The sequence below is a fragment of the Bos mutus genome, chromosome 1, assembly GCF_027580195.1.
Source record: "Bos mutus isolate GX-2022 chromosome 1, NWIPB_WYAK_1.1, whole genome shotgun sequence".
Classification (NCBI taxonomy): Eukaryota; Metazoa; Chordata; class Mammalia; order Artiodactyla; family Bovidae; genus Bos; species Bos mutus.
The window spans coordinates 139,087,088-139,113,335 of NC_091617.1; the positions used below are offsets into that span (position 1 = coordinate 139,087,088).

The 26,248-nt window shown below is 45.2% G+C and overlaps 1 protein-coding gene across 1 annotated transcript in view; it reads right to left on the reverse strand.

The window, feature by feature from the left end:
- The window catches only part of DSCAM (DS cell adhesion molecule), a 692,286-nt gene that overhangs the window by 138,108 nt on the left and 527,930 nt on the right, over positions 1–26,248 (reverse strand). Inside the window, exons 12-15 of the mRNA XM_070363231.1 lie at positions 19,053–19,249; positions 17,190–17,286; positions 16,309–16,437; positions 7,239–7,406 (exon numbers count right to left, since the gene is read on the reverse strand). Coding sequence (XP_070219332.1) covers positions 7,239–7,406; positions 16,309–16,437; positions 17,190–17,286; positions 19,053–19,249 — 591 coding nt within the window. The remainder of the gene's footprint in view (positions 1–7,238; positions 7,407–16,308; positions 16,438–17,189; positions 17,287–19,052; positions 19,250–26,248) is intronic.

The window sequence follows — 26,248 nt, forward strand, 5'->3', positions numbered from 1 at the left end:
TCGGGCATGCATCTGCATATCAGTCTTTCCCTCTTTTCCTAACAGACTCAATCAAAGCTGTGTGGTCTTAGGAACCAAGTCTAGAGTGAGTCCTTGCTTTGATCAGTGCAGCGCTGTGTGGATGCTGAAACCCAGAGCACTCCTCTCTCTCCCTAGCAGGTCACGGGGACAGTGAGTTTTCTGGGGGTCCTGCAGCCTCTTGGATTTATTGATTCTTCAGTGCAAAGACAATGCTAATGCTGAAGCTAATTTCTATACTCAGGGTGAGGGGCTTCCCATGTTGCACTAGTAGTAAAGAAAACCAGCCCTTTCTGCAGGAATATGTCCATATCAGATGCAATGAAAGCACATAGAAGAGATTTCTCTTAAACATGGAGAAGTTCTGTGATCAGCGAGAAGTACGTGGTGCATGCATAAAAATCCTTGAAAAAAATTATTTTGAGGTCTGATGGCTACACTGAGGCTTGATTATTTTAATTTAATTTTGCAAAGTCAGACTGAACAAGGCGCCTGCTGGTTAGGAATCGGAGGTGGTGTATAGTACCTCCCATTCTGGATTCTTTGTCCTTTGTTGTAGCCTTTTCAAGGGGTTGGCTGGCAATAGTCAGCTGTCATTTTCTTGTTGAGATATATTCATAATCAAAAACAAAGTCACTAGGAGAGTGTTTAAAAATGCTCTTGATTCTATCAGAAAACATTAAGTGTGAACATGGGGCATTTTGCTTTTTCAGTCTGGTCTTGCATTTTAAGAAGTTCCCCTGTGAAGTGGTCTGGGGACATGGGATAATCCCTGTATCCAGGACAGACCTGACATTGTGGTTTTTTTTTTTTTTTGGTTCCATAACATAGAATGTGGGATCTTACTTCCCCAACTGGGGATGGAACCCACATCCCCTGCTTTGGAAGCATGGAGTCTTAACCACTGGACCACCAGGGAAGTTTCGCGTGTGTGTGTATGTATGCTTGGTCTCTTGCCAGGCTCCTCTGTCCATGGGATTCTCCAGGAAAGAATACTGGAGTGGGTGGCCATTTCCTCCTCCATGGGGTCTTCCTGACCCAGGGACCAAACCTCCATCTCTTTCACGTCTCCTGCATTGGCAGCCAGGTTCTTTACCACTTGCATCAGCTGGGAAGCCTGAAGTCCCAGAGACCTGACAGTTTATAAGAATACAAAGCTTTTTTGGCTTAGTCTATCAAGACTTCTGTGGTTTGTTAGTAATTTATTTATTAGTCTGCTTAGTCTCTGACGTGAAAGGATTCAGATCTCTCCTCTCTTAAAATACAGTCATAGGATCTATATTAAAGGCAGAGACTGAAAGAATTTTACACACATTAGAGCTTTGCCCAATATAATTAGGAAGAGCTTTTGTTTGGGTGCTGAATTTTCTACTTTAAGTTTCTAAAACATTCTAAGACAAGCACTGTAAAAATGACATAAAAAATGATGCTGGAGAAGAAAATGGCAACCCACTCCAGTATTCTTGCCTGGGAAATCCCACAGACAGAGGAGCCTGGTGGCCTACAGTCCATGCGGTCACAAAAGAGTCAAACAAGACTGAGTGACTAAACAACAAATAAATCAACTATGCTTCAATAAAATACAATTTTAAAAAATGATACAAAAAATTAGTCTGCTTCCAGAATTTTAGTGCTTTCCTTACAATGCCTAAGCTGTAATTTTTTTTTTCATGGATCCTCATCTCATTGCAAAAGGACAATTTCATAAAATTAGAATCCAAGGCAGACTGAATTCCCAATGCTGACATGATTGAAGACTAACCACTAGGTATCCACTGCTTTAACTAAATTTGAAAATTGTGTTGACATTTAACATTTAGAATTTATTTAACAGTCTTGAATTGAAATTGCACCAAAACTAGAAAGGATAATTTTTTATTCTGTTTTTTTAAACCAGAATATTTACCTTATTCCTACAGGAAGAGCAGGCTAGAGGTAAGAATTACTGATGAATGTGATTTTCCGAAATATATAGTTGCTGCATTTTTTTTTAAATAGAAACTGAAACTATTCAATTTGTAAAAGAGTAATAAATGAGGACTATATTTACAGTTCCTAATGTTTATTCTAGGCAAGGCTATGTCCTGCCTGCATGCTTAGTCCTGTCTGACTTGTGACTCCATGGACTGTAGCCCTCCAGGCTCCTTTGTCCATGGGATTTCTCAGGCAAAAATACTAGAGCGGATTGCCAATTCCTTTTCCAAGGGGTCTTCCCAACCCAGGGATCGAACCTGTGTTGCTGGTATCTCCTGCATTGCAGGAGGATTCTTCACTGCTGAGCCACAGGTAAAGCCCATGACAAGTGCAAATTTCTGTGAAAAATGATAATTCTTTACCACTAGCGCCACCTAGGAAGCCCACTAATTCCGTTTGGCTGAAAATACAAGGTGGGCAGGCCCTTCCTAACTGTCAAACCCATGGTGGCCCCCGGTCATCTCCGGTCTGGACGTCTGTTTTTGGTCCTTCCCACAAAGGCAGGACAAGCTGATTTGTTCATTGTTGTGTCTCGGACGCCCAGAACAGCACGTGGCACATAATACATGCTGAATGAATAATAATTTAAAGGAGTAAGCTATTTATTTGATAAATAGTCACTAAATGAATTCATCCTCTCCCCATTTAGGTATCAACTGTTCTTCAATTTATTTGGTTCTAACTAAATTCTGTCTTGGTCTCCTATGCCCAGCAAAGAATGTTCTTTCTGCTCACCCAGGCTACTTCTCTTTTTTTTTGGCCATACCAGGCAGCTTGAAGGATCTTAGTTCCTCTGCCAGGGATTGAACCTGTGCCCTGGAAATGAGTGTCCTTTCCTAACCTCTTGATGCCAGGGAATTCCCCAGGCTCCTTCTGTCAGAGATGAGCATGTTGTTGTAGACTCTGTCGTCGTGTCTCAGTCCTTCTTTGCCCATTTTTACACCCTGGTCTCTGCCCAATTTTGGACCTGGCACATGGTAGACCCTTGGCAAATTCTCCAATGAAGAACCAGAGATAGAAGTTCAGGAGTGCCTCTCACCGGGTGACTCAGCCCAGCCCCATAAGCAAATAAGACCCAAGCCTCTGGATGAAGCCAGGAGACAGCTACGTGGAGAAGAAAGTAATTTGACAGCAGAGGGGAGGCACTGCACTAGAGCGTGACGCTTGACCTGCTGTTCAAGGGAGAGGACAGAAGAGGAGGCATAGACCTCAGGGGGCTCCAGACGCGGGCAGGAGCAGCTCACACGAGGAGGCGGTGGCAGAAAGGGAGGGTCATCACTGCTCGGGCCATGAGAAGCCTGGTGTAGTTTCAAGGTAGTAATGGGGTAGGGGAGACCTGGGCCTACACCTTACGGGCTGCTTTCCTCAGCAAGTGGGCGGTGAGAGGCAGCCTTGGGTGCCCTAGACTTGGGCACTTGCATGCATGCTAAGTTGATTCAGTTGTGTCTGACTCTTTGTGACCCTATGAACTGGAGCCCGCCAAGCTCCTCTGTCCATGGGATTCTCCAGGCAAGGAAACTAGAGTGGGTTGCCAGGCCCTCCTCCAGGAGATCTTCCCCATGCAAGAATCGAACCTGCATCTCTGGTGTCTAACCTGTGTCTCTTGGATTGACAGGCAGATTCTTTACCACTAGCGCCACCTGGGAACCCCTTGGGCACTGCATCACCATAAAAAATGAGTGGGTCTATGGCTTCTAGAAGCTTCCATCTGGGGATTCTCACTGCTTAAGTGATGAACTCATTTCTTTAGGGAAAGACGGCTGTAGGGCTGGAAAAGATTCTCTCAAGATGGCTGCGGCTTCCGAAAGAGGTGCCTTTGGGGATCCTCCCGGAGGTGGCAGGGACAAGCTCTATCACCCCAAGCAGAGCTGGAGAGGGGGCTTTGGTTAGGAGAATGCCCTCCTTTCTACATGAGTCACACATAAGAAAATGGCTCTCTGATTTCAGTCATGCAAACCTATGCAGCAAGACAAGGCAAGTTCTGGTTTGCAGCTTTTCTTTGCTCATGCCTGACCTTCCCTCACATTCTCCCTTAGCTAGTTTGAAGACAGAATGATGAGTTGTGGGGCTGCCTGGTGAAACCCCAAATGTCAGCTCAGGAGCCAAAGCAGGGGGTGGGGCTCTGTGTCCATCTGTCTGCAGAGATGCCTGAGTTGGGCTGCACACACGTGACCGGTGACCAGGAGTAGCTGTTCATCTGACCTCCTTGGCTGGAGAGAGAGAAGCACTGCCATGGCAACGGCCAGCTACAGGGAGATCACAGAGGAGACGGCAGAAAAAAAGCCACATCACCTGCATCGGTCATGGCGATGGGGAAAAAGGTGCAAAATGCACCATTGGAAACCATCCCTGCCTTGAGAAGGCCGTGGAGGTGGGCAGAGTCAGAAAAGTGGCTCAAAGGAAGGAGAAGGCTCAGCCCTGATCCAAAGCTTTCATTTTGGGGGTGACTTATTCTCCCTAAATCCCCAGCATGATGAAATTCCAGGAAGTGAGTGTGTTGTTTACATCAATATTTAAATAAGATTCTATTTTTGTAGGAGCTTATTAACACTCATTTCCTACTTATTTTAGAACCATGCAAAGTACTTTCAGAAATTAGGGTTTTTTCCAATTACCCAACATGTTTGTGGTGAGGAGTAGAAAGACATCATTAAGTGAATCTTGCAGATGAGAAATCACACAGAGAGAGTTTCCAAGCATTAGAAGTGGCTCGCCCTCAGACTAAAGCACAAAGCTATCCTGTCTCCCACCCTTGAAAATGATGTTTCAAGAACTGATGTATTCCAGAGTTGAAAAATGAATATATAGGTGCAGTTCAGGAAAAACAATAAATGTTAACCTGTTTCCTTGAGGACAATGTTGACTGTGCATAACAAAGGAGTTAGATTTTGGCATTTGCTTTCATCCAGCAATCCTACTTCTTGGAATTTAACACAAAACATATTGTTGGAAATGGCAAAAGATATATCACAGGATATATCATATCATGCTCATCATAGTAGTGTTTATGATAATGAAAACTTGAAGAGAAATGCAAATCAAAGCTACAATGAGATGTTACTTCGTACCAGTCAGAATGGCCTCAAGATGTCTACAAATAATAAATGTTGGAGAGGGTGTGGAGTAAAGAGAACCCTCCTACACTGTTGGTGGGAATGTAAGTTGATGCAGACACTATGGAAAGCGGTAGGGTTGTCCCTTACAAAACTAAAGAATAGAGTTGCCATATGATCCAGAATCCTCCTCACTCCTGGAAATATATCTGGAAAAGATTAAAACTCTAATTTGAAAAGATACACGCACCCCAGTGACCATAGCAGCACTATTTACAATAGCCAAGACATGGAAGCAACCGAAATGTCCATCAACAGAGGAATGGATAAAGAAGAGGTGTTGCATACACAAATGGGATATTACTCAGCCATAAAAAGGAACGAAAATAATGCCATTTACAGCACCATGGATGGACCCAGAGATTATTATACCAAGTGAAGTAAGTCAGACAGAGACAGATATTGCTTATATGTGGAATCTAAACATGATACAGATTAACTTATTTACCAACAGAAACAAGCTCACAGACATAGAAAAAAACTTACAGTTACAAAAAGGAAGAGAGGAGGGGAGGTAAATTATGAGTTTGGGGTTCACAGATACATACTACTATGTGTAAAATAGCCAAACAATAAAGACCTACTATATAGCATAGGAAATATTCTCAATATCTTGTCATAAACTATAATGGAAATGAATATATATGTATATATGCCTATATGTAACTGAATCAATTTGTTGTTCACTTGAAATCAGCACAACATTATACATCAACTGTACTTCAATTAAAGAAAATAACGGACATACAAGAAATGGTGGATGGCAGGATTACAAATTTTAGGAAGTCTTTAAGAGATATAGATGAATGATGTCTATTCAAAGTGCAATTAGTGAGGGTAACAGAGAAGTGAGACTTCACTGGTGGCTCAGTGGTAAAGAACCAGTTTGCAATGCAGGAGACACTGCTTTGATCCCTGGGTTGGGAAGATCCCCTAGAGAAAGAAATGGCCACCCACTCAAGTATTCTTGCCTGGGAAACCCCCTAGACAGAGGAGGCTGGCAGGCTATAGTCCATGGAGTCTCAAAGAGTCACACAGTACTTAGCGACTAAACAATGACGACAAAACAGAGAAGGAACAGAGTCAAGAACAACTGCAGTTGGAAGATGCAGCGACCTCTTGTGGAAGCTTCATCATTTGGCTATGATCTCCTTAATCTTGGAGACGGAGAACAAAGGTCTGCCCAAGCTTCCGCTTTCCCTGCAGCAGTTGGGGGTGGCTGATCAGTTTTGAGTGTGGGCAGGAAAAGAAAATCTAGGTTTGGGCCTGGATACTCTTTCACCCCCCCCACACCCCTCCTCCCCTGCCCAAGATGAGCCAGGCTGTGGTTCTTTCCCTTCCCTTCTGCAGAGAAGCCCTAGGGCAGCTCGCTTCCTTCTCTTCTGTAGGAGGCAGGCTGGCAGGTGGCGTCCACTGCCCAATTGCCTAAGTCCTCTGCAACCAGATTATTGCCACCACAGGTGACCACGAGCAAACTTCTATATCAAAGGCTGTGTGTCTGTGTCTGTGTGGGTGAGTGTACATGCATGCATGTGTGATGAATAATTTAGTGTGTGATATCCATGTATCCATCAATAACTCTAGGTGGTAGGATCGTGTGCGCTGTTTTGTCTTCAAAATGCCTATCTCAGTCTTCGACATTTTCAACATAACATGAAATACTTTGTCATAGGAAAAATCAGCAGTACCATTGATGATGGAAATATCGTTGTTTCCAGTCAATAAAATTATCTGTACTGCCTTCCTCCCAGTTCCCAAACAGAGAATATTCTAGCTGTTTTCTAGTTAAGTGATCCTTCCTCCCCTGACTGCACAGGGACTTGGGCAAGACAGGCTCTCAGCTCTCCTGTCAACCTGGATTCCACGCATCCAGACAAAAGGGCTGTAAGAACAGCATGGTTCTTTAAATCTCACCAGATCATTAGCCTCATATGTCTTCTTTTAAGTCTTGGGTGTGAGAACCTTGACCTGAGTCCTGTTTGAAGAACAGTGTCTTCAAAGTAGGCAGAGAGTGCTGTCTGTGTTTTTGATGGGCGTGGAGCTCCAGAGAGTGTTCATCACGGCTGTGACTTTGCATTAACCATCTGAGCCCCATCAGCCTGCTCCCTGAGGCCCCCTGCCCATCAGACATACCTGCCTCATCCGCGGTGATGGACAGCTCGTTGCTAGGCTCACTCTTGCCAATCCGGTTCTTGGCGTACATGCGGATGCTGTAGGTGGAGGAAGGGTGGATGTCAATGATGGTGGCCGAGTTCAGCTGAGGGGAAACGTCTTTGGTTCTCTGAGCAGAATCCCAGGAGTCTTTTGGGTTTTGTTTTTCAAAAAAGAAGAGATAGAGACATGAGTTTTTTCCCTCTGCTGTTGAAAGTTCACAAGTAGGAATTTTTTTAAGAAAGAAAAAAAGTTACAACTCAAAGTGAATTCTCAATGCAATGCTGCCCCTATTCTGGTGGGCTAGCCATCAGAGGGGATGCAAAACTAAACATTCAACACCCACATTGTGGGGTACAGGGCTGCAGGCAGCTTGTTTCAGGGAGTTTTGTCCGAGGCAACACAACAGACTCCTTGGCAGAAATCACAGAGGAGAATAGAAGCGGGGGAAGCTTATGCCAATAAAGTGAAAAACAGCTACTTCCAAACACTCATGGTACAAGATGATTAAAAAAAAAAAAAAAAAGTATGGTTTGAGCAGCTTTCCACCCAAAAGAAAAAAATCCCTAGTTCTTAAAGGTATTTGAAAACCAGCAAAGCCTTTAGCCGTATCAGACCCCTTGTTCTCCAAAAAAGGAGGGTGGTAAAAATGAAATACTAAAAAACTAATCTCAGTCTCCCTCATAAGCACTGGTCATAAAGTGTACTTCTCAGTTTTAAGTTTTGAAATCATTGTTGTCTCCAACCCTTTACTGTAGGAATTATTTTCAACCACAGCTAATTTTAAGGACAGGGCATGCCTTCTGCAAAGAGTTGTCATTGAATCCATGATGGTGTGCACCTGCTGGCTTTTGGGCTTCAACCAATGATGAGCACATCGATGAATATTTCTTATTTCAGAAAGAGTTTGAGCAGGTGCTGATTGGGATTGGGAGGGGTCAACAGATGATTGTGGTTGTGGAAGTACCAAGATGCCCCTGAGATGGTGGCAGAGAGAATGCATGCATACTCTCATGCCACCCTGCCCATCCCAGGATGCTCTTGCATTTGCTCTGCTGAGCTCATCAGACTTATAAGAATTGCACCTAGGGTCTGAGTTTCCTGCTGAATTCTAAGCCCTGTGGGGGCACAGACCATGCTGTCCATGTTTAATGCTGTGGGCCCAGTGCTCACACAGAGCTTGGCAAATAATAAATGCATATTTCCTAGATGAAGAAATATATGGCAAATAGACCTCTGGGTCCTGGGAATGACCCCACACCCTTTTCCATATGAATGATGGCCATGGCAGTTCCAAGGGCTGCTCTGACCAAAGATCATTGCAAGTGCAAGAGATTTCCTGGACTTGTAGGAGGAATATGTGGTTTCAAGTCTTCCTCTGAGGGCTCTTACAGGGAATGGAGTGTATAGAAACTAGCTACTGGTATTTCCTGAAAGCAGCAGTACCTTTTGAGTCCAAATGATTGAAGGGAGAAGGGCATGACAGAGAAAGAGAAGACACACTATTGATGCCTTGTATAAAATAGATAACTAACGAGAACCTACTGTATAGCACAGGGAACTCTACTCAATGCTCTATGGTGACCTGTATGGAAAGAAATCCAATGACAAACCTAGACAGTGTGTAAAAAAGCAATCACTTTGCCAACAGAGGTCCACATAGTCAAGGCTCCCAGTAGACATGCACGGGTGTGCGAGCTGGACAGTAAGGAAGGCAGAGCGCTGAAGAATCGATACTTTCAAACTGTGGTGCTGGAGAAGACTCTTGAGAGTCCCTTGGACTGCAAGGAGATCAAACCAGTCAATCCTAAAGGAAATCGACCCTCAGTACTCTTAGGAAGAACTGATGCTGAAGCTGAAGCTCCAATACTCTGATGAGAAGAGCTGGCTCATTGGAAAGGACCCCAAAGATGGGAAAGATTGAAGGCAGAAGAGGGTGACTGAGGATAAGATGGTTGGATGGCACTACCGAGTCAATGACATGAACTTGAGTAAACTCTGGGAGAATGTGAGGAATAGGGAAGCCTGGTGTGCTGCAGTCCACGGAGTTGTGAAGAGTCAGACATGGCTTGGCGACTGAACAACTGATTCACTTTGCTGTATAGCAGAAACGAACATGACATTGTAAAGCAATTATACTCCAATGAAAATTAATTTAAAAAGAGAATATGCTGCAAAATAACAAATTATAGAAGAACAGAAGAATGGGATTCAATAGAGGACAAGTGATGGGAAGGAAGTTCATGCCAACAGAATGATGTATAAGTAGGAGCCTTGTCCCACAAAAAGAAAGTCAGGCCTTCTGGAGAAGATAATTAGGATGACAGGGAGGAACTCCAGGCACTGCATGATGCAGAGGCAGTTGCTAACCAGCCCCAGGAGGAAGCTGACACCTGTAGGGTTTGACGGCTCTTCCCAGGCCATTATGGAGCCTTCTGGAACTGGCATAGCCATGGAAACGTGCCATACTCCCTGAGGTGTGTCTAGGAGATGGCTGAGAGCTTGCAGGGATATAGTGACTGCCCTTCTCCTTTTCCTGCCAGGGAAGTCATGGGAATAGCCCTGGGAGTCACCAAGGTGGGGGTCTCAGGCAGGAAGTGCATGGTCCTTGGAGAAGAGGATGTATTTTTAACTTCTTTCTTGCAATGATTAGACTTTGAAAGAAAAAGATGATGTCAGTGATCATAACTCTTAGACTATGGTTCAAAACACTACAGGGTGGGCTTTTCAGGCAAAGATCAAGAGGATGAGAAAGAGAAAGACATGCGTCATCCTGAAGGATTTTAAAGTAACTGAATGAAGAAGAGCAAAGTCTAGTGAAATTCCCAAACACAATCTAGCAAGTGATATGACATCAAAAGAAGAACACAAACAGGGTGTGGCTACCCAGGAGAAGAGCTGAGAAAGGAGTCAAAAATGCCACTTCTGATCTCAGATGCCGAAGTGCACACGGACTGGTCGTGGGTTATAAACAAAGTGTGCTTGAGAATACCACACTGAGCATTAAAAACAGACCCCAGGGAAATCCTGACACTTGAGGATGGAACTGCAAATTGAAATACAAATAAAACTAGCAAGAACATATGATAGGCAAAATAAAGATACTTCTTAGGAGGAATATGTCACGAGCAGAAAGGCATGCCTAGAGATGGAGCTGGAGGACGCAAGTATGGATGGGTGATTTGGGGTAAGGACATGAGCAGGGAGAGCAGGTTGAACAATGAAATGCTTGTGAGGATTGATTACAGGTCTTGCCCAATGGAGGAAGCGGAGGGTGGTTTCTAGACTCCCAAGTAGCATCGAGGAGATTTTGTAAGTCATACAAAGATGGTGTGTAAGGTGTCTGTTTACTGAGATGTGGGCTTGGCTAAAGGGACCTGTAGGAGATGCTGAGGTTCCCAGCACCTGTAAGAGTGGGGAGTTGCTGCCTCTGGGGTCCAAGGGGGTCAAAGGGGAGGAACTGTATTTCTGGGGTGTAGACAAGACTGAAACCTCAGAATAGGGCCCTTGATGGAAGCTGTACACAGAGAACAGTCTCTGTGGGATCCTTCTGCATTGCTCTCTGGGTCTGCCACTGGGCAGGAGAAGGAGAAGAGGGCGGCAGAGGATGAGATGGTTGGATGGCATCACCGACTCAATGGACATGAGTCTGAGCAAACTGGGAGATGGGGAAGGACAGGGAAGCCTGCCATGCTGCAGTCCTTGGGGTCACAAAGAGTCAGACACAACTTAGCAACTGAACAACAACAACCCAACAACCCTAAACTCAGAGGGAAGGGGAATCTCCATGGTGTGGACCATGGGGCTCAGCTTTGGGGAGAAGAGCAGATGCTGGGTTTGGGCAGAAGTCAAGGTGGTGGGTGAAGAAAAGCCAGAAGCAAGGTGAACTCAGGTTTCGGAGCAGCATCTGCTCGCTGGGTGCCCTGCTAGGAATTTTACAAGGATGACTTCTGCGGTCCCCATATTTGTGGGCACATTGGAAACAACTCAAAGATTTCTGACAACTGCACTTTCACATCCGTGCAGTCAGAATCTCTAGGGGTGGTACTTTAAACAAATCTGTGCTTTAAAAAAATGCCTCTCTCTCTCTGGGCGGTTGTAGCATATGAGAGCCATAAGGGCATCTCTGAGATTCATGGTGCTATTCCTACCTGGGAAAAAAAACAGTCCTCAGAGAGGGTAGGCAACCTGGTCTGGTTAACAGAGCTAATAAGTAGTGAAACTGGGTGATGAACCATCTGACATTAAAACTGGCATCCATATAGAATCTCACGTGGTTAGAACCACCTGAGGCTCCATCCATGACTTAGCATCAGGCCTTTAATTGTTTACAGGGTTAGTAATTGCTTCTTGGCATGAAAGCTATAACAAACCTAGACAGTGTGTTGAAAAGCAAAGATATCACTTTGCCAACAAAGGTCTGTGTATCAAGGCTATGGTCTTTTCAGTGGTCATGCACGGTTGTGAGAATGGGATGGTAAAGAAGGCAGAGGGCCACGGAATTGATGCCAAACTGTGGTGCTGGAGAAGACTCTTGAGAGTCCCTTGAACTGCAAGGAGATCCAACCAGTCAATCTTAAAGGAAATCAACCCTAGATACTCATTGGAAGGACTGATGCTGAAGCTGAAGCTCCAATAGTTTGGTTATTTGATGTGAACAGCCAACTCATTGGAAAAGACCCTGATGCTGGAAAAAATTGAGGGCAGAAGTGGAAGAGGGCATCAGAGTATGAAATGGCTGGATGGCATCACTGATGCAATGAACATGAACCTGGGAAAACTCCAGGAGATGGTGAGGGAAGGAGGCCTGGTATGCTGCAGCCCATGGGATCAGGAAGAGTTGGACAGCACTGAGTGACTGAACAACAACTCTCTGGGTCATTCTACTGCACAGCTAGAGTCTGGACAGAATGTATTTTCAATTGGATGCTGACAACATCCTTATGAAGCGGGGATTTTTATTTTCATTGTGAAGGTCAAGAACCTCAGACCGTGTTGTTGAGGTGCTGAGAAGTGAGGCTGGGATTTGACCCCACTTGTGCTATCCACAAGTTCTAGGCCGGCTTCCTGCAGCATGGGACCTTCACAAGGTCTCTGCTGGATATCTGATGAGACTCGATTTCAATTTTCTAGGAATCTGATGGAAGTCTCACGTGCTTAGAGGAAGACTTCTGACGAGCTTCTGACTTGGCTTCCTGATGAGGAGGAGCAGTGCAGAGAGCTTGGCTAAGTGCAGTGGGGCAGGGGGGTGGAACTTTGCTAAGAGTTGTTGTTAAGCCCTCTGGTTTGTAGGAGCGAAAGGTGAGAGCTGTGCAGGGTCAGATTTGCCCCTTGGCTTAGGAAAAATAAGTGAGAAGCACCTGTTGAGAAAGGAGGTAGGATTCTATGACACGATCCAGAGAGATCAGGGGTAAAGAGGATGCAGAGGTTCAGAGTCGAGTCTCTGCCTCTAAAAGTCCAATTATCACCCGAGTGAAGACTGCGGAGAGCCCCCAGGAGCAGTGTGGTTGAACTGGATGCTTGTTGATGAGCCCAGCTTGAAGGGGATATGGCCTGAGTCAGGAGGACAGCAGATCATCAAGGACAAATGTAAGGCAGTGAACTTCATTTGGAGAAGAGTTGTTAGAGGCTTGAATAAGTGAGGGTGACCCAAAGTCTGAGAGGCAAAATTACGCAAAAGGTAGAAAATGAAGAAGTGGCGTGGAGAAGGATGAGATCTATGGTGCTGGGTGAGAGAAGGGAGGATCGGCACCTGGGGGAGCCACTTCTGCTCTGTCTTCTCCTTGCAGGAGAGCCCTTGTGTGAAAGGCGGCGGGGTGGGGAGTACTAAGGCACTAAGCCCAGGCAGCGATTTGTGAGGCCTCGGGGAGAAGGCACCCAAGAAGGGATGTGGGGAACATGGCAGGCTGGAGTAGACACAGTAGGCCAATGGGCTGGCCTCGCACACAGGGCAAGATGCTGGAAGGGGATGGAAGGCAGATCTTGGTGTCCACCTGGAGTAAAGTAGTGGCTACTAGGAACCCAGTATGTGGCTGCCATAGAAATCAGCAGGATGCAGGCTACGTGAAAAAAGTCAAAGGCTCCAAACGAGGGAGGTGATGGCTCCTTTGTGCCTGTGCCCAGACAGATGACCCCAGGGGCGCTGCCACGGGGTGAGTGGAGCTGAAGGGCCAGGTGATGGTCCGAGGAGGGACACCCAAAGGAACTTGGGATATTTTATTTTTCTTGGCAAATGGAAAACTAAGGAGTGTTATCTGTTTTCAAACCATGCAAGGGAGGTCATTTGATCAAAGAGTTTAGGGGTGGGAATTCAATCCACAGCATCATCATAAAAATGTCATAAGCTCTAATTAATGAACTTAATGGGATACCATTAACAATAACAAAAACATGTGTTTATGGAGCTAAAGGAGTTGATCCTGAAATTATATATGGAAAGCTAAGAAAACACTGGGAGGGAAAGTTTCAAGGATAGAATAGCCTTACCAAATGTTAAGACATAACGCCTCTGTGATTAAAACAGTCTGGGACTGCTGCATTAGTATATAGGTAAACCCACGGAATAGGAAAGTCCAGAAATGGATTCAATTACACATGGAAGGGGGACAGCAGAGGATGGGATGGCTGGATGGCATCACCGACTCAGTGGACTTGAACAAACTCTGAGAAGATGGTGAAAGACAGGGCAGACTGGCGTGCTGCAGTCCACGGGACACGACTGTGTGACTGAACAACAACATACGAAAAGTTAGTACGTGATAAAGGCGGCATTGGAAATCACTGGACAAAGGTGGATTTTTAATAAATGATGTTGGGGCAACAGAAGACCCATTTTTGGAGACGATAAAATCAGATCCATCTCTCCCAGTGTACACAAGAGTAGACTCCAAATGGATTGGAGACCTCAATTTAGAAAAGGGAGGCAAAGAAACACAAAACGATGGAAGAAAACAGGTTGATTTATTTTATGATCACAGTGCAGAGAACGACTTTTCTAACTTGAGTCAAAATCCAGATTCAATAAAAGAAAATATGGATAAATTAAAAAAAGACACACAGACACACAGTTAAATATGAGTTCACATATCTGCCAGGCAAGGAAAGGAGAGAGACTGCAGCAGCACATGAGAGGGAGGCATGGGCTTGAATGTGGACCTGGGATATATCCCTGTGGAGGTCAAATGAGGAATGGGGTCTGAGCAGCAGGTGGGAGTAACAATAGTAACTGTGTGGTCCAGGGATGGGATGGTGGCGGGGGTGGTTACAGCTGGTAAGAGACATGGCCAGAGACACGCTGAACCCAAACTCCCTTGAGGAACCACTGGATCATCATGAGCACCTGGAAATGACCGATCCCCTGAAGACAGGGAGGCATGTAGCTGCTCCCCTGACTGGCTCTGTGGGCACTAGCTCCCAGACCTGCAGTCCTTCTATTAGTGCTGACCTGCGAGGCTTGAGGGGGTGGGGGTCTGTCCCTCTCTCTGTAGACTACAGAGTATCCCTACGGTGTGTGTCTGTGTTCCTGCCAAGTTTTCATTCTTGCCCTCAGTTTCCAGGTTGTTTTCTGCAAGAACATGCCTGCCTCACCTAAAAGACTTCAAGACCCAGATCTCAGAACTTCTCAATCTTTGGTTCCATCCTGCCCTTATTTCTTTAGAACGAAGGCAGGGCCTCCTCTCTGCCCTTGGCCCTGGGCAAGCCCATTGGTACTGATTTCTGAAAGATCCCTGCTGGTTCAACACTGCCCACAGCTTGCTCACTGGCCGTCCTCTATCTCCATCCCCTGCATGGGATCTGGTTTCCAGGGGACTGTGTGACCACAGCCACCATGCTCCTCTCAGGAGGCTTTCTCAAGGTCCATGGAAGCATCACCTCACTTCCAGGTCTCTTGTTGTGGCTCAGGGAACCAAGCTGGTCACCATGCCTCTTCTGACATCTTTCCTTATGCATCTCTAACCCAGGACTTCTAGCCATCCTCAAGCACTATTGCTATGACCTCTGTTCTTGGTTTGATCCAAGCTGTTTTCATCCTCAGTAATTCCTTTCCTTAACCCCCACCTTAGCCCTTTTCTGGACTCACTTCCTCATCCAGTCTCGCCCTTTGTCCTACCCTGCCCCTTGCCTGCTCCTACAGAAACATTTCTGCCCACCTGACCTGCCTTTCTACATGCCACCAGCTTAATTTTTTGCTCCAGCTTCAGCTCACAAGATAAATGTATCATGACAGTGTGCTGTGAAGTGATGCACGGTGCCTAGAAAGTGAGAAACGAGGCCACTTTCCTGGACTGTGAGACCATTAAACCCTCATGAGCTGATGCTGCTCTAATTCCTCATCTTTTGTGTCTAAGTCCAGACCTGGAGCCACAGTGGGGGTACCCTCCCCTCGGCCTGATGGGTCCTAATGTTCAAAGTGGTCCTGTCATTGTCACTTTAAGATGATCAACCGGCATGCCTGATGTGGTCCTGACAGCTGGTCTGTTTTATTTCTGGGCTCTTGGTGAGCTGGCCATTCACCCAGCGAAGCACAGGCGTGCCTGGCTACATCTGTGCCACCAGCCTGTCCCTGCACATCCAGGAGGTCCCTGAAGGGTCAGTGCTGTCTCAGCAATATGTGGCCCTCTGCACAAACCACCATGGTTCAGCTCAGCTCGCAGATACTGAACGCAGCCAGTGCTCAGGGATGTGGACACTAGGGAAGCAGGGGGAAGACAGGGAGGTGGGAAAAATAACGCAGTGGCCAGGTTGGGTTGGCAGCAGCCTGTGCACCCTTTGGTGGTGACAGTGCCACAGTGACCCACGGGGAGGGAGCAGGATTGAGGTCCTGCTGGTTTAAGGAGAAAAGAGGCAGGGCTGACCCAACAAAGAGATCTCAACACAAAATCACTCCTACTAAAGGAAATGGGGGTGGTGTGCTTCATTCAAGGAAAGAGAGAGACTGGCGAAAAGAGCTCCCTCTGAGTTTCCCGCAGTCCAGCTTGTGCTTACATTAAAAGGCAACCAATAAAACAGCTTTTGGAAGTGGAACTACAGCTGGAGGAAATGAAGGACTTACCTGATTTATTTTTGCATTCAATGTCATAGCCCGTGATGGGGCTGTTCCCGTCAAAGCCCATGGTCCACCTGAGGGTGATGGTACGTGCCTTCACATCCTTGATCTCAATTTCAGGAGGATCTGGGGGCTCTGTGTGGTCAACAGAAAACCTGGGTTAGTTTGAACATCGTTCAGGCATAAGATGCTAGTGAAAATCCCGAGTGACTCACAAAAACTTTGTCAGCATTCAACACGGCAGACTTATTTATTTGTGTTTTTTAACCTGGAAGTATTTTTTTCCTAATCGCATTTTAGGATGGAACAATTTTATTTTTCCAAATTTGCCAATTGTCATAGCACTTATAAAGCTGGACCAAACCTGAGGATTTACATGTCACTCTTCTGGTCTGGCTCGGGATCTATTAATCAGAAACTATTTTGGCCCTGAATATGAAACTTTCATTCAGATCATCTAGTTGTTGTTTAGCCACTAAGTCGTGTCTGACTCTTTGCGACCCCATGGACTGTAGCCCACCAGGCTCCTCTGTCCATTGGATTTCCCAGGCAAGAATACTGGAGTGAGTTGCCATTTCCCTCCTCCAGGGGCAGAACATCTAGTAAGGATTCCTAAATTTGAACAAGAAAGGCACAACGTAGGGCTGCCCAGTCAGCTGACCCAGTTCCTTTATGGACTTTGCTCCCTCTGTGTGGGGGCTGCACCTTGGTATAATTGTGAGATCTGTAAAATGAAGCTTTAGCACCAACTTTGTTCAGATTCAACATCTTCTTAGGACTTGGAAGTGTGATGTGTCAAGCTGAGGCCACTCGGACACCAGAGCCTGGGCACACACTTACTGTCCTGACACCACCAAGTTTCTCCCCCTAGGTTCTGTCCGTCCTACCTTGCACTGTGAGCTGAATTATTCCACGGTCCTCCCCATATGAATTGATAGCGTGACAGGAGAAGAAGCCAGAATCTTCTCTTACCGTTGGCAAAATCTATGTGTAAAGCAGAGAGAAATCCATCTTACCCAGAGGAATGCAGAGAGAGAACAACTCAAAGGGCTCTTGGTTACAAAAATCTCTCCACTCTCACTCTCCTCCCAGCCCCAAGCACACACATAAACACACTCACACACAGGGACACAAAAAGCTGAGAACAAATTATTTCAGCACAATTGTAAATGTGCCAATGGATAGATTCAATGTACATAATCCATGTCAGCTGCCAGCTCATTAAATTGGATGTGAAATGTATGTAGGATGTCACATTCAGGTTGACATATATTCCACATACTCCCACTTTAAAAAAAAAATCTCATAGTGGGTTTTGTTTTTAAGTCAAGATAAATGTTTTATTAAATGTCTTCTTTACATTATTGATATATATGTTTGTCTCTAAAAGACAATGATGAGCCTTAACAAACAATTTCCAAAATATTTCTCACGAGCCAGTAGAGCCCATCCTGATGAAGTTTCTCTACATCACTGGCAGAGTGTCCATCAGACCATCATGTACTATATTTGTAAATATTTAAACAGTGTCATTGGGAGGAGTTTTGGTTAAATCTCATAGTGGATTTTTAAAACAGCCAGAGCAATCCTGCCTAAACAAAACAGATCTATAAACATTGCAATAAAGGTTTGGTCTCCCAGGACTCCAAGATTGGATCTGAGAGTGAATCGATATGCACGTTTCAAACACGGGAATTTTTTGTCCCTCATGTGTGTTTTATAGCATCATTTCTCCCCCATATTAAAAGAATCACTCAGCTAACTACCAGCAGTGCTAAAAATTCTAAGAGACTGCAATACTTTTTTACTCTGGGTTTTCCCCCAAGAAGCAAAATATTTTCCTTATAATATTTTTGTGGCAGAATTCTTCTGACTTTTTTTTCAGGAAGTTAAAAAAAAGTGCACAGTGTAGGCTGTCATTTCTCCAGAATTACCTGTCATTAAAAGATGCTATTTGTCCAGACATAGAGAATAGACTTATTGACTTGGGGAGAGGGGAAGGGAGGGTGAGATGTACAGAAAGAGTAACACAGGAACTTACATTACCATATGTAAAATTGATCGTCAATGGCAATTTGCTTTATGGCTCAGGAAACTCAAACAGGGGCTCTGTATCAACCTAGAGGGGTGGGATGGGGCAGGAGACGGGAGGGAGGTTCAAAAGGGAGTGGGTATATGTATACCTATGGCTGATTCATGTTGAGGTTTGAGAGAAAACAACAAAATTCTATAAAGCAATTATCCTTCAATAAAAAAATAAATTAAAAAATATGCCATTTCTCTCTTCTTCTTATTATTACAGTTTGTTTTCCTGCCATGTTGGCAATAATTTCACTCTTAACCACATGTAGGATAAAGTACTATTTTTGCAGGCTACTCTGGAATCCCTTTATATATAAAAGTAGAGAGATAGTGTTTCATAAATGTTTCTTTTTTTTAAGATTTTTTTTTACATGGACCGTTTTTAAAGCCTTTATTGAATTTGTTTTTTGTTTTGTTCTTTTTATTAAAAAGTTGTTTGGTTTCTTGGCTGTGAGGCATGTGGGATCTTAGGTGTCCGACCAGGGATTGAACCAGCACCCCCTGCATTGCAAGGCGAAGTCTCAGCCACTGGAACACCAAGGGAGCCCCGTTGTAACTGTTGATGATGATCTGTGGCTTTCTCCGACATGCAGTCACGTATGTGAAAGGACAGGATTATTCTGCCTGTGAAGGTAGGTGCTCATCTGTCCTGTTTGCCATGCTCTTACCTGCAGAGTAGAAATCACCTCCTCCCCCACCTCCTTGGTGGACACGAGATAACGGGCCATTTCAGGGTTAATGATCCGGTCCTCTTTCTCCCAGCGGACTATGATGGGCTTCTCACCGTGAGCCGTGCAGCTCATTTCCTTCTTTTGACCCTGAGTGGCCAGGGTGGTGTTTGGGTAGGATGTAATCATCGCAGGAACTGAAAATCCAAAAATGACACAATTATTCGGCAAAGCAAGGGTTCACGGTTTCCCCACCATAACACATGGCTCAATTGCATTTGAGATGTTTCTTTGAAATGTATTGGCTGAGCAAGAATCATTATTAAAAGAGTTGGAAGGGTGGCAGAAAAATGAAACTGGACTCAATGAGCCCCAAGCAGAAATTGCTGTGTGGTTTCCTATTTGGAGGGGGGTGGGGTGTGCAGGTCTTATTCTCCTCCAATCCCTGTGGAAAGTAAACTTATATTCCCTAAAACACACAAGAAAATGATATGACTTGCTTATTAGACAGGAAAAAGGGCTTCCATTGAGAATTGTACTCCTCCTTCCATAATCACCTACATTTCCAACTATCCTTGTCAACTATGGGAATTTCCAAAACCTTGTTAGTTAACCGATTGACTAACCAATCCTTGAAGTCACCTCTTGGCATCCCTAACCCACAGTTCTGCAGACCTCAAAACCAGACTTTTCCCAAAGTTTATAGCAGGGAATCTCATCTCAGTGTATTGAGAGAATGGGAAACTTTATTTGTGAAACTTGTCAAGTTCCCTCCCTCCATCTCAAAATTCCTCTTGATGAAAGTGAAAGAGGAGAGTGAAAAAGCTGGCTTAAAACTCAACATTCAAAAAACTAAGATCATGGCATCTGGTTCGATTACTTCATGGTAAATAGATGGGGAAACAATGAAAACAGTGCCAGACTTCACTTTCTTGGGCACCAAAATTACTGCAGATGGTGACTGCAGCCATGAAATTAAAAGACACTTGCTCCTTGGAAGAAAAGCTATGACTAAACTAGACAGCATATTAAAAATTAGAGACATTACTTTGCCAACACAGTCCAATCTAATCAAAGCTATGGTTTTTCTAGTAGTTATATATGGATATGAGAATTGGACCATAAAGAAAGCTGAGCACCGAGGAAATGATGCTTTTGAGCTGTGGTGTTGGAGAAGACTCGTGAGAATCCTTTGAACTGCAAGATCAAACCAGTCGATCTTAATGGAAATCATTCCTGAATATTCATTGAAAGGACTGATGCTGAAGCTGAAGCTCCAATACTTTGGCCACCTGATGGGAAGAACTGACTCATTGGAAAAGACCCTGATGCTGGAAAGATTGGAGGCGGGAGGTGAAGGGGATGACAGAGGATGAGATGGTTGGATGGCATCACCTGCTCAATGGACATAAGTTTGAGCAAGCTTCGGGAGTTAGTGATGGACAGGGAGGCCTGGTGTGCTGCAGTCTTTGGGGTCACAAAGAAATGGACACCGAGAGACTGAACTAGTGTATTGGAGAAGACTCCTGAGAGTCCCTTGGATAGCAAGGAGATTAAACCAGTCAACCCTAAAAGAGCTCAACCCAGAATATTCATTGGAAGGATTGATGCTGAAGCTGAAGCTCCAATAATTTGGCCACCTAGTTGGAAGAGCAGACTCATTGGAAAAGCCTTCAACTGTGGGGAGATTGAAGGCAAAATGAGAAGAGGGAAGTAGAGGATGAGATGTTGATAGCATCACTGACTCAAAGGACGTGAGTTTGTGCAAACTCCAGGAGACAGTGAAGACAGGGAATCTTGGCGTGCTGCAGTCCATGGGGTGGCAGAGTCAGACATGACTTAGGCACTGAACAATTAGTGTGGAAATGGACCTGAGGAATCCAGCAAAAGCAAACACAAACACACTCTAGAAGGAGGTACCCTCCACCCAGGCCCTTGGGGATTCTCCAGGTGAATCTCTGCTAACATGAGCTCACAAAACAAAAATAGTAAAACACGTGAGAAAACAATCTACCCTCATGGAGAATCAGGCCCCCAAGGGCTTCAGATGCTAGAATTACAAGATTCAGGCCTTGAAATAATAATGCACAAAATGTTTAAAGATATTTTCAAAACATGAGAAAGGAATAAGAAGATATGAAAAACAAACAGGAAGATTTGAAAAAGAACTAAAACAAATTTATTTTTTTTATCTACTTTTTACCTAATTTTCCCAATCACGGGAGTAAGGGCTCTCCCTCATTCGTAAGGTCATGCTCATGCTATATTCTTTGCCACCCACCTCAGGGCCCTCCAGCACCTCTCCCTGGGCACTTGACCATAGAAACGCTGTGTCTTCCCCTGAGACTGGCACATGCCAGGGCATGTCCTCCCTGCAGCCAGCTAGAGTGGTTTGAGACACACAACAAGGCAAAGATCTCCCAGTTTTGTAGCCTGGACCCCACGGAAGACCCCACACTGTGGAGCTTCTCTATAGTCAGAAGGCATATGGCAGAGATAACACAATGTGGAGTGGGCAGGCTGGGAATGGAGCAAAAGAAGCACCATGAGGCCCAGATTTTAAAGAAAGTTGCCACAACCATGGTGAGATTCCTCTTCCTGAGCATCTGAGAAGCAGCAGAACTGCTCCACCATCCCCAAACTTTGGTTCTGATCCCTACTTCCCTTTCACCTTTTAAAAATAATTTTTAATTTTATTAACCAATATACTGAGGTACAATAAACATACCACAAAACTCACTTGCTTCAAGTATATAATTTTAGTATTGCCTTCACGTTCTAGGCTCAAGGGGGAGGGGCAAGACATTTTATTGAGTGAAAGATTCTTTAAATTCTGTAGCACTTTACAATTTTCAAAAGTTTCACACACATGATTTCATACAATCCCATAATAACTCTTATTAACCCCCTGCCCCTGTCTTGCTCCTCTCCCTTTCCTCTCCCCACTGGTTTGTTCTCTGTATCTGTGAGTCTGTTTCTCTTTTGTTTTGTTCACTTGTTTGTTGTATTTTTCAGATTCCACAAGTGATATCTTAGTGACATCATCACCAAGTGATATCATCACCAAGTGATAGAAGTGATATCATCGAGTATCTTTTTCTCTGTCTGACTTATTTCACTTAGCAGAATGCCATCCAAGTCCATCCATGTTGCTGCAAATGGCAAATTTTCATGATTTTTATGGCTCAGTAGGATTCCACCGTGTATATATGTGCCACGTCTTCTTTATCTACACATCTGTTGGTGGACGTTTAGGTTGCTTCCATACCTTGCTGTGAATAGCACTGCTATGAAGATTGGGTGCATGTATCTTTCTGAATTAGTGCTTTTGTTTTTCTCAGATCTATACCCAAGAGTGGAATTGCTGGGTGAGTTTAAAGCAGGGACTGGCTCTGCTGCTTTCCCCCCGTGGGGGCTGCAGTGATGATTGTGGGCCTCGTCATGATGCTGAGATGTGGGCATGTCTGGGGGTGAGGGGCTAAGGTGTACAGGTGGGGAGACGTGGAATGCCAGCTGGGGCTTCAGCATCTTAAATGCAGTGGAGGGTAGGGACTAACAGAAATGCCCAGGGCTGTAGGCATTTGGAGTCCTGGGCGGGCTTGTCTGGGATCACAGGCAGACGATGGGTCAATGTGGAATGGACTTACAGGGGCACTGTGGGACTTAGAACTTAATGAGTAAGCTCATATCCATGTCTGTAGAGGTTACACATCAGGGTTTGGTTTATTGTTTTATTGGCTGCCTGGATTCAAAAAAGAAGAAGAGAAAATGTTGATAGTGACGACTAGATGTCTGAGGCCATTGCACTGTACAGCGTCCTAAATAATGAGAAATAATTCTTCTATTAATAGTATGAAAAGTGAAAGTGTTAGTTGCTCAGTCAAGTCCAGCCCTTTGTAACCCCATGGACTATAGCCCCACCAGTCTCCTCTGTCCTTGGAATTCTCTAGGAAAGTACGTTGGAATGGGTTGCTATTCCCTTCTCCAGAGAATCTTTCTGACCCAGGGATCAAACCTGGGTCTCTGCACCACAGGCAGACTCTCTCCTGTCTGAGCCATTAAGGAAGCCCACAGATAATTTACCAACTGGAATATGGCCCCCGGCCCCTCCTGTAGAGAACCAGTTCCTACAGCCCACTTCGTTGAGCACAGAGGAGAGAGACTCCAGTGGCAGAGCTGTGTTCTGGAAATTAATCCACACTAATGCCTCCCAGTGTGGTGGGCTGCTAAAGGCCACACAGAGGATTTCTCAGTGTATGCTATTTGCTAAATAAGAAAAAAAAAAAAAAGGCAAAGAAACATGTCACATGGCAGGGTATGAAAAAATACAGATTTCTTGTGAAGACACATTGAGTGTGATCACTTCTCAAGTCTGGGGTATTTTACCACTCTCAGTACTTTATATTTCAATGCTGCTACTGCTAAGTTGCTTCAGTCGTGTCCGACTCTGTGCGACCCCATAGACGGCAGCCCACCGGGCTCCCCCGTCCCTGGGATTCTCCAGGCAAGAACACTGGAGTGGGTTGCCAGTTCCTTCTCCAATGCATGAAAGTGAAAAGTGAAAGTGAAGTTATTCGGTTGTGTTGGACTCTTCGCGACCTACCAGGCTCCTCTGCCCATGGCATTTTCCAGGGCAAGCGTACTGGAGTGGGTGCCATTGCCTTATGGGAATGAGGATCAGGCAGAATTCCTCTGTGTTGTCTCCAGAGAACTAAATAATTCGACCAACAGCATTGTCATCCAACCGAGCGAGAAGGCGAAGGTTCTTCAGGACAGAGGATCTCGGATGTAAACTCCAGAGTCCTCGGTGACATGAGTGCAACCCACCTGGGCACCTCTGTGAAGTTCAGTCTCACTCCTGTACAGTAACCGAGCTTCTGCAAAGCCACGCTGAGCCTGGCCCCCGCAGCGGAGAAGTGTTCTGGTCAAAACCAAAGGAACCCCACCCCCAGCCATAAGAACCCAAAGACAGATGCTGAATAAGGGTTTCTGTCCGACCTCATGAGCTGCTACACAGGGAGCAAATGCATTCAGAAGGCTGGAATCTGCCTGGAATGTAATTTCCTATCCCTTTGAAAGCATCAACTAGAGGAACACATTCGTGGTCTCGAAGAAAATGCAGCTGTGCTCAGAGGGCTTGCTTGTTGTCTGCCCTTTCCTTTTCCTACTAATGAAAAGCTTTATTGTTTTCTACATGGGAGAAGTACCTCAACTAAACCCTGGCCCTCCGGTGTATGATTTGTCCATCTTACCGTGCAAAAAAAAAAAGCTTCTCTTTTTACTCATATTTCTCCTTCAGAGGAATGTCCCCAACAAAATGGGTATTTTAGTTCTGGTTCATGGTCAGAAATTGTCTGACGAGCCCTTGTTCTGTCTCACCCAAGTATTCTCAGCCCTTTAAAGAGACTGATCATTTTCACATCTCTTTGCAATGCTAATGTTTGAAGGCACGACCTTTTCACTCGTCACAGTCACCAGTGCTGAGAGGTGACAGCATGTCGGTGGAGCAGGGCTCTCTGCAAGGGTCTCTGAAGCATAACGAACGGATTGGGTAACAGGGCTGAGAACCAAGGGAGCCCGGGCTGCCCTGCTAGTGGGAGAGAAGGAAGCCAAGACCAAGAGGGCTTTGTTCAATGATCACATGCCCTGTGCTTCTCCTGCAAAATTACCCATTAAAGAGACAGCTGTTGTACTTTGTTATATACTGGTTTATAAATTTCCTTCATTAACCACAATATCGCCTACCAGCACCTTAATGTTCAGCAGATCTGCATTCTTCCTGTTTAAGGGAGGCTCATCTGACCTACTTCCTTGCAATGCAAACAGACAGTGGTGCAGTGGAGCTGCTGCTACAGGCAGGGAGAGCCGAGCCTGTGCACGGAGATCAGCTCTGTGGTCCAGGGATGCCGTCTTCTTAGTCTGAAATTGGCCACGTGGGAAGATTTACACCAGGGAAACTGACAGACTGACAAATGCTGGAAACTGGTGCTTTCTTCTCTTCCTCCTCTCCCAACGGTTAGTTGTTTGAAAATTAAGAATTTACCAGAACACTACTTAGGAGGGTGTGCCACTATGTGAATGATTTCAAAGCGTGTTCCCATCTTTCCAGAAGCACTGAGAAGGTGTTAATTTACCTCAGAGCAATAATCAAACTTGGGCTTACCAGGTGGTGCTAGTGGTAAAGAATCTGCCTGCCAAAGCAGGAAATGCAAAAGACGCAGCAGTTTGATCCCTGGGTTGGGAAGATCCCCTGGAAGAGCGCATGGCAATCCACTCCAGTCTTCTTGCCTGGAGAATCCCATGGACTGAGGAGCCTGGTGGTCTTCAGTCCAAGGGGTTGCAAACAGTCAGACATGACTGGGTGACTGAGCACAATAACCAACCTAATTTGTAACAGCTGTTGTTGATGTTCAGTTACTCAGTTGTGTCTGACCCTTTGTGACCCCATGGACTGCAGCATACCAGGCTTCCCTGTCCTTCCCTAACTCCCGGAGTTTGCTCAAAATCAGGTCCATTGAGTCAATGATGCCATCCAACCATCTCATCCTCTGTTGCACCCTTCTCCTCCTGCCTTCAATCTTTCCCAGCATCAGGTTCTTTTCCAATGAGTTGGCTCTTCCCATCAGGTGGCCAAAGTATTGGAGCTTCAACTTCAGCATCAGTCTTTCCAATGAATATTCAAGGTTAATTTCCTTTAGGATTGACTAGTTTGATCTCCTTGCTGTCCAAGGGACTCTCAAGAGTCTTCTCCAGCACCACAGCTTGAAAGTATCAGTTCTTCAGTATTTAGCCTTCTTTATGGTCCAACTCTCACATCCATACTGCTGCTGCTGCTGCTAAGTCGATTCAGTCGTGTCCGACTCTGTGCGACCCCATGGACTGCAGCCCACCAGGCTCCCCTGTCCCTGGGATTCTCCAGGCAAGAACACTGGAGTGGATTGCCATTTCCTTCTCCAATGCATGAAAGTGAAAAGTGAAAGTGAAGTTGCTCAGTTGTGTCTGACTCTTAGCGACCCCATGGACTGCAGCCTACCAGGCTCCTCCATCCATGGGATTTTCCGGGCAACAGTACTGGAGTGGGGTGCCATTGCCTTCTCCCTCACATCCATACATGAGTACTCAAATATGAACAGCACATCACTGCATGTTTTGACAAGAATTCAATTATAACTTGACATACACATTGATTTTTCAAC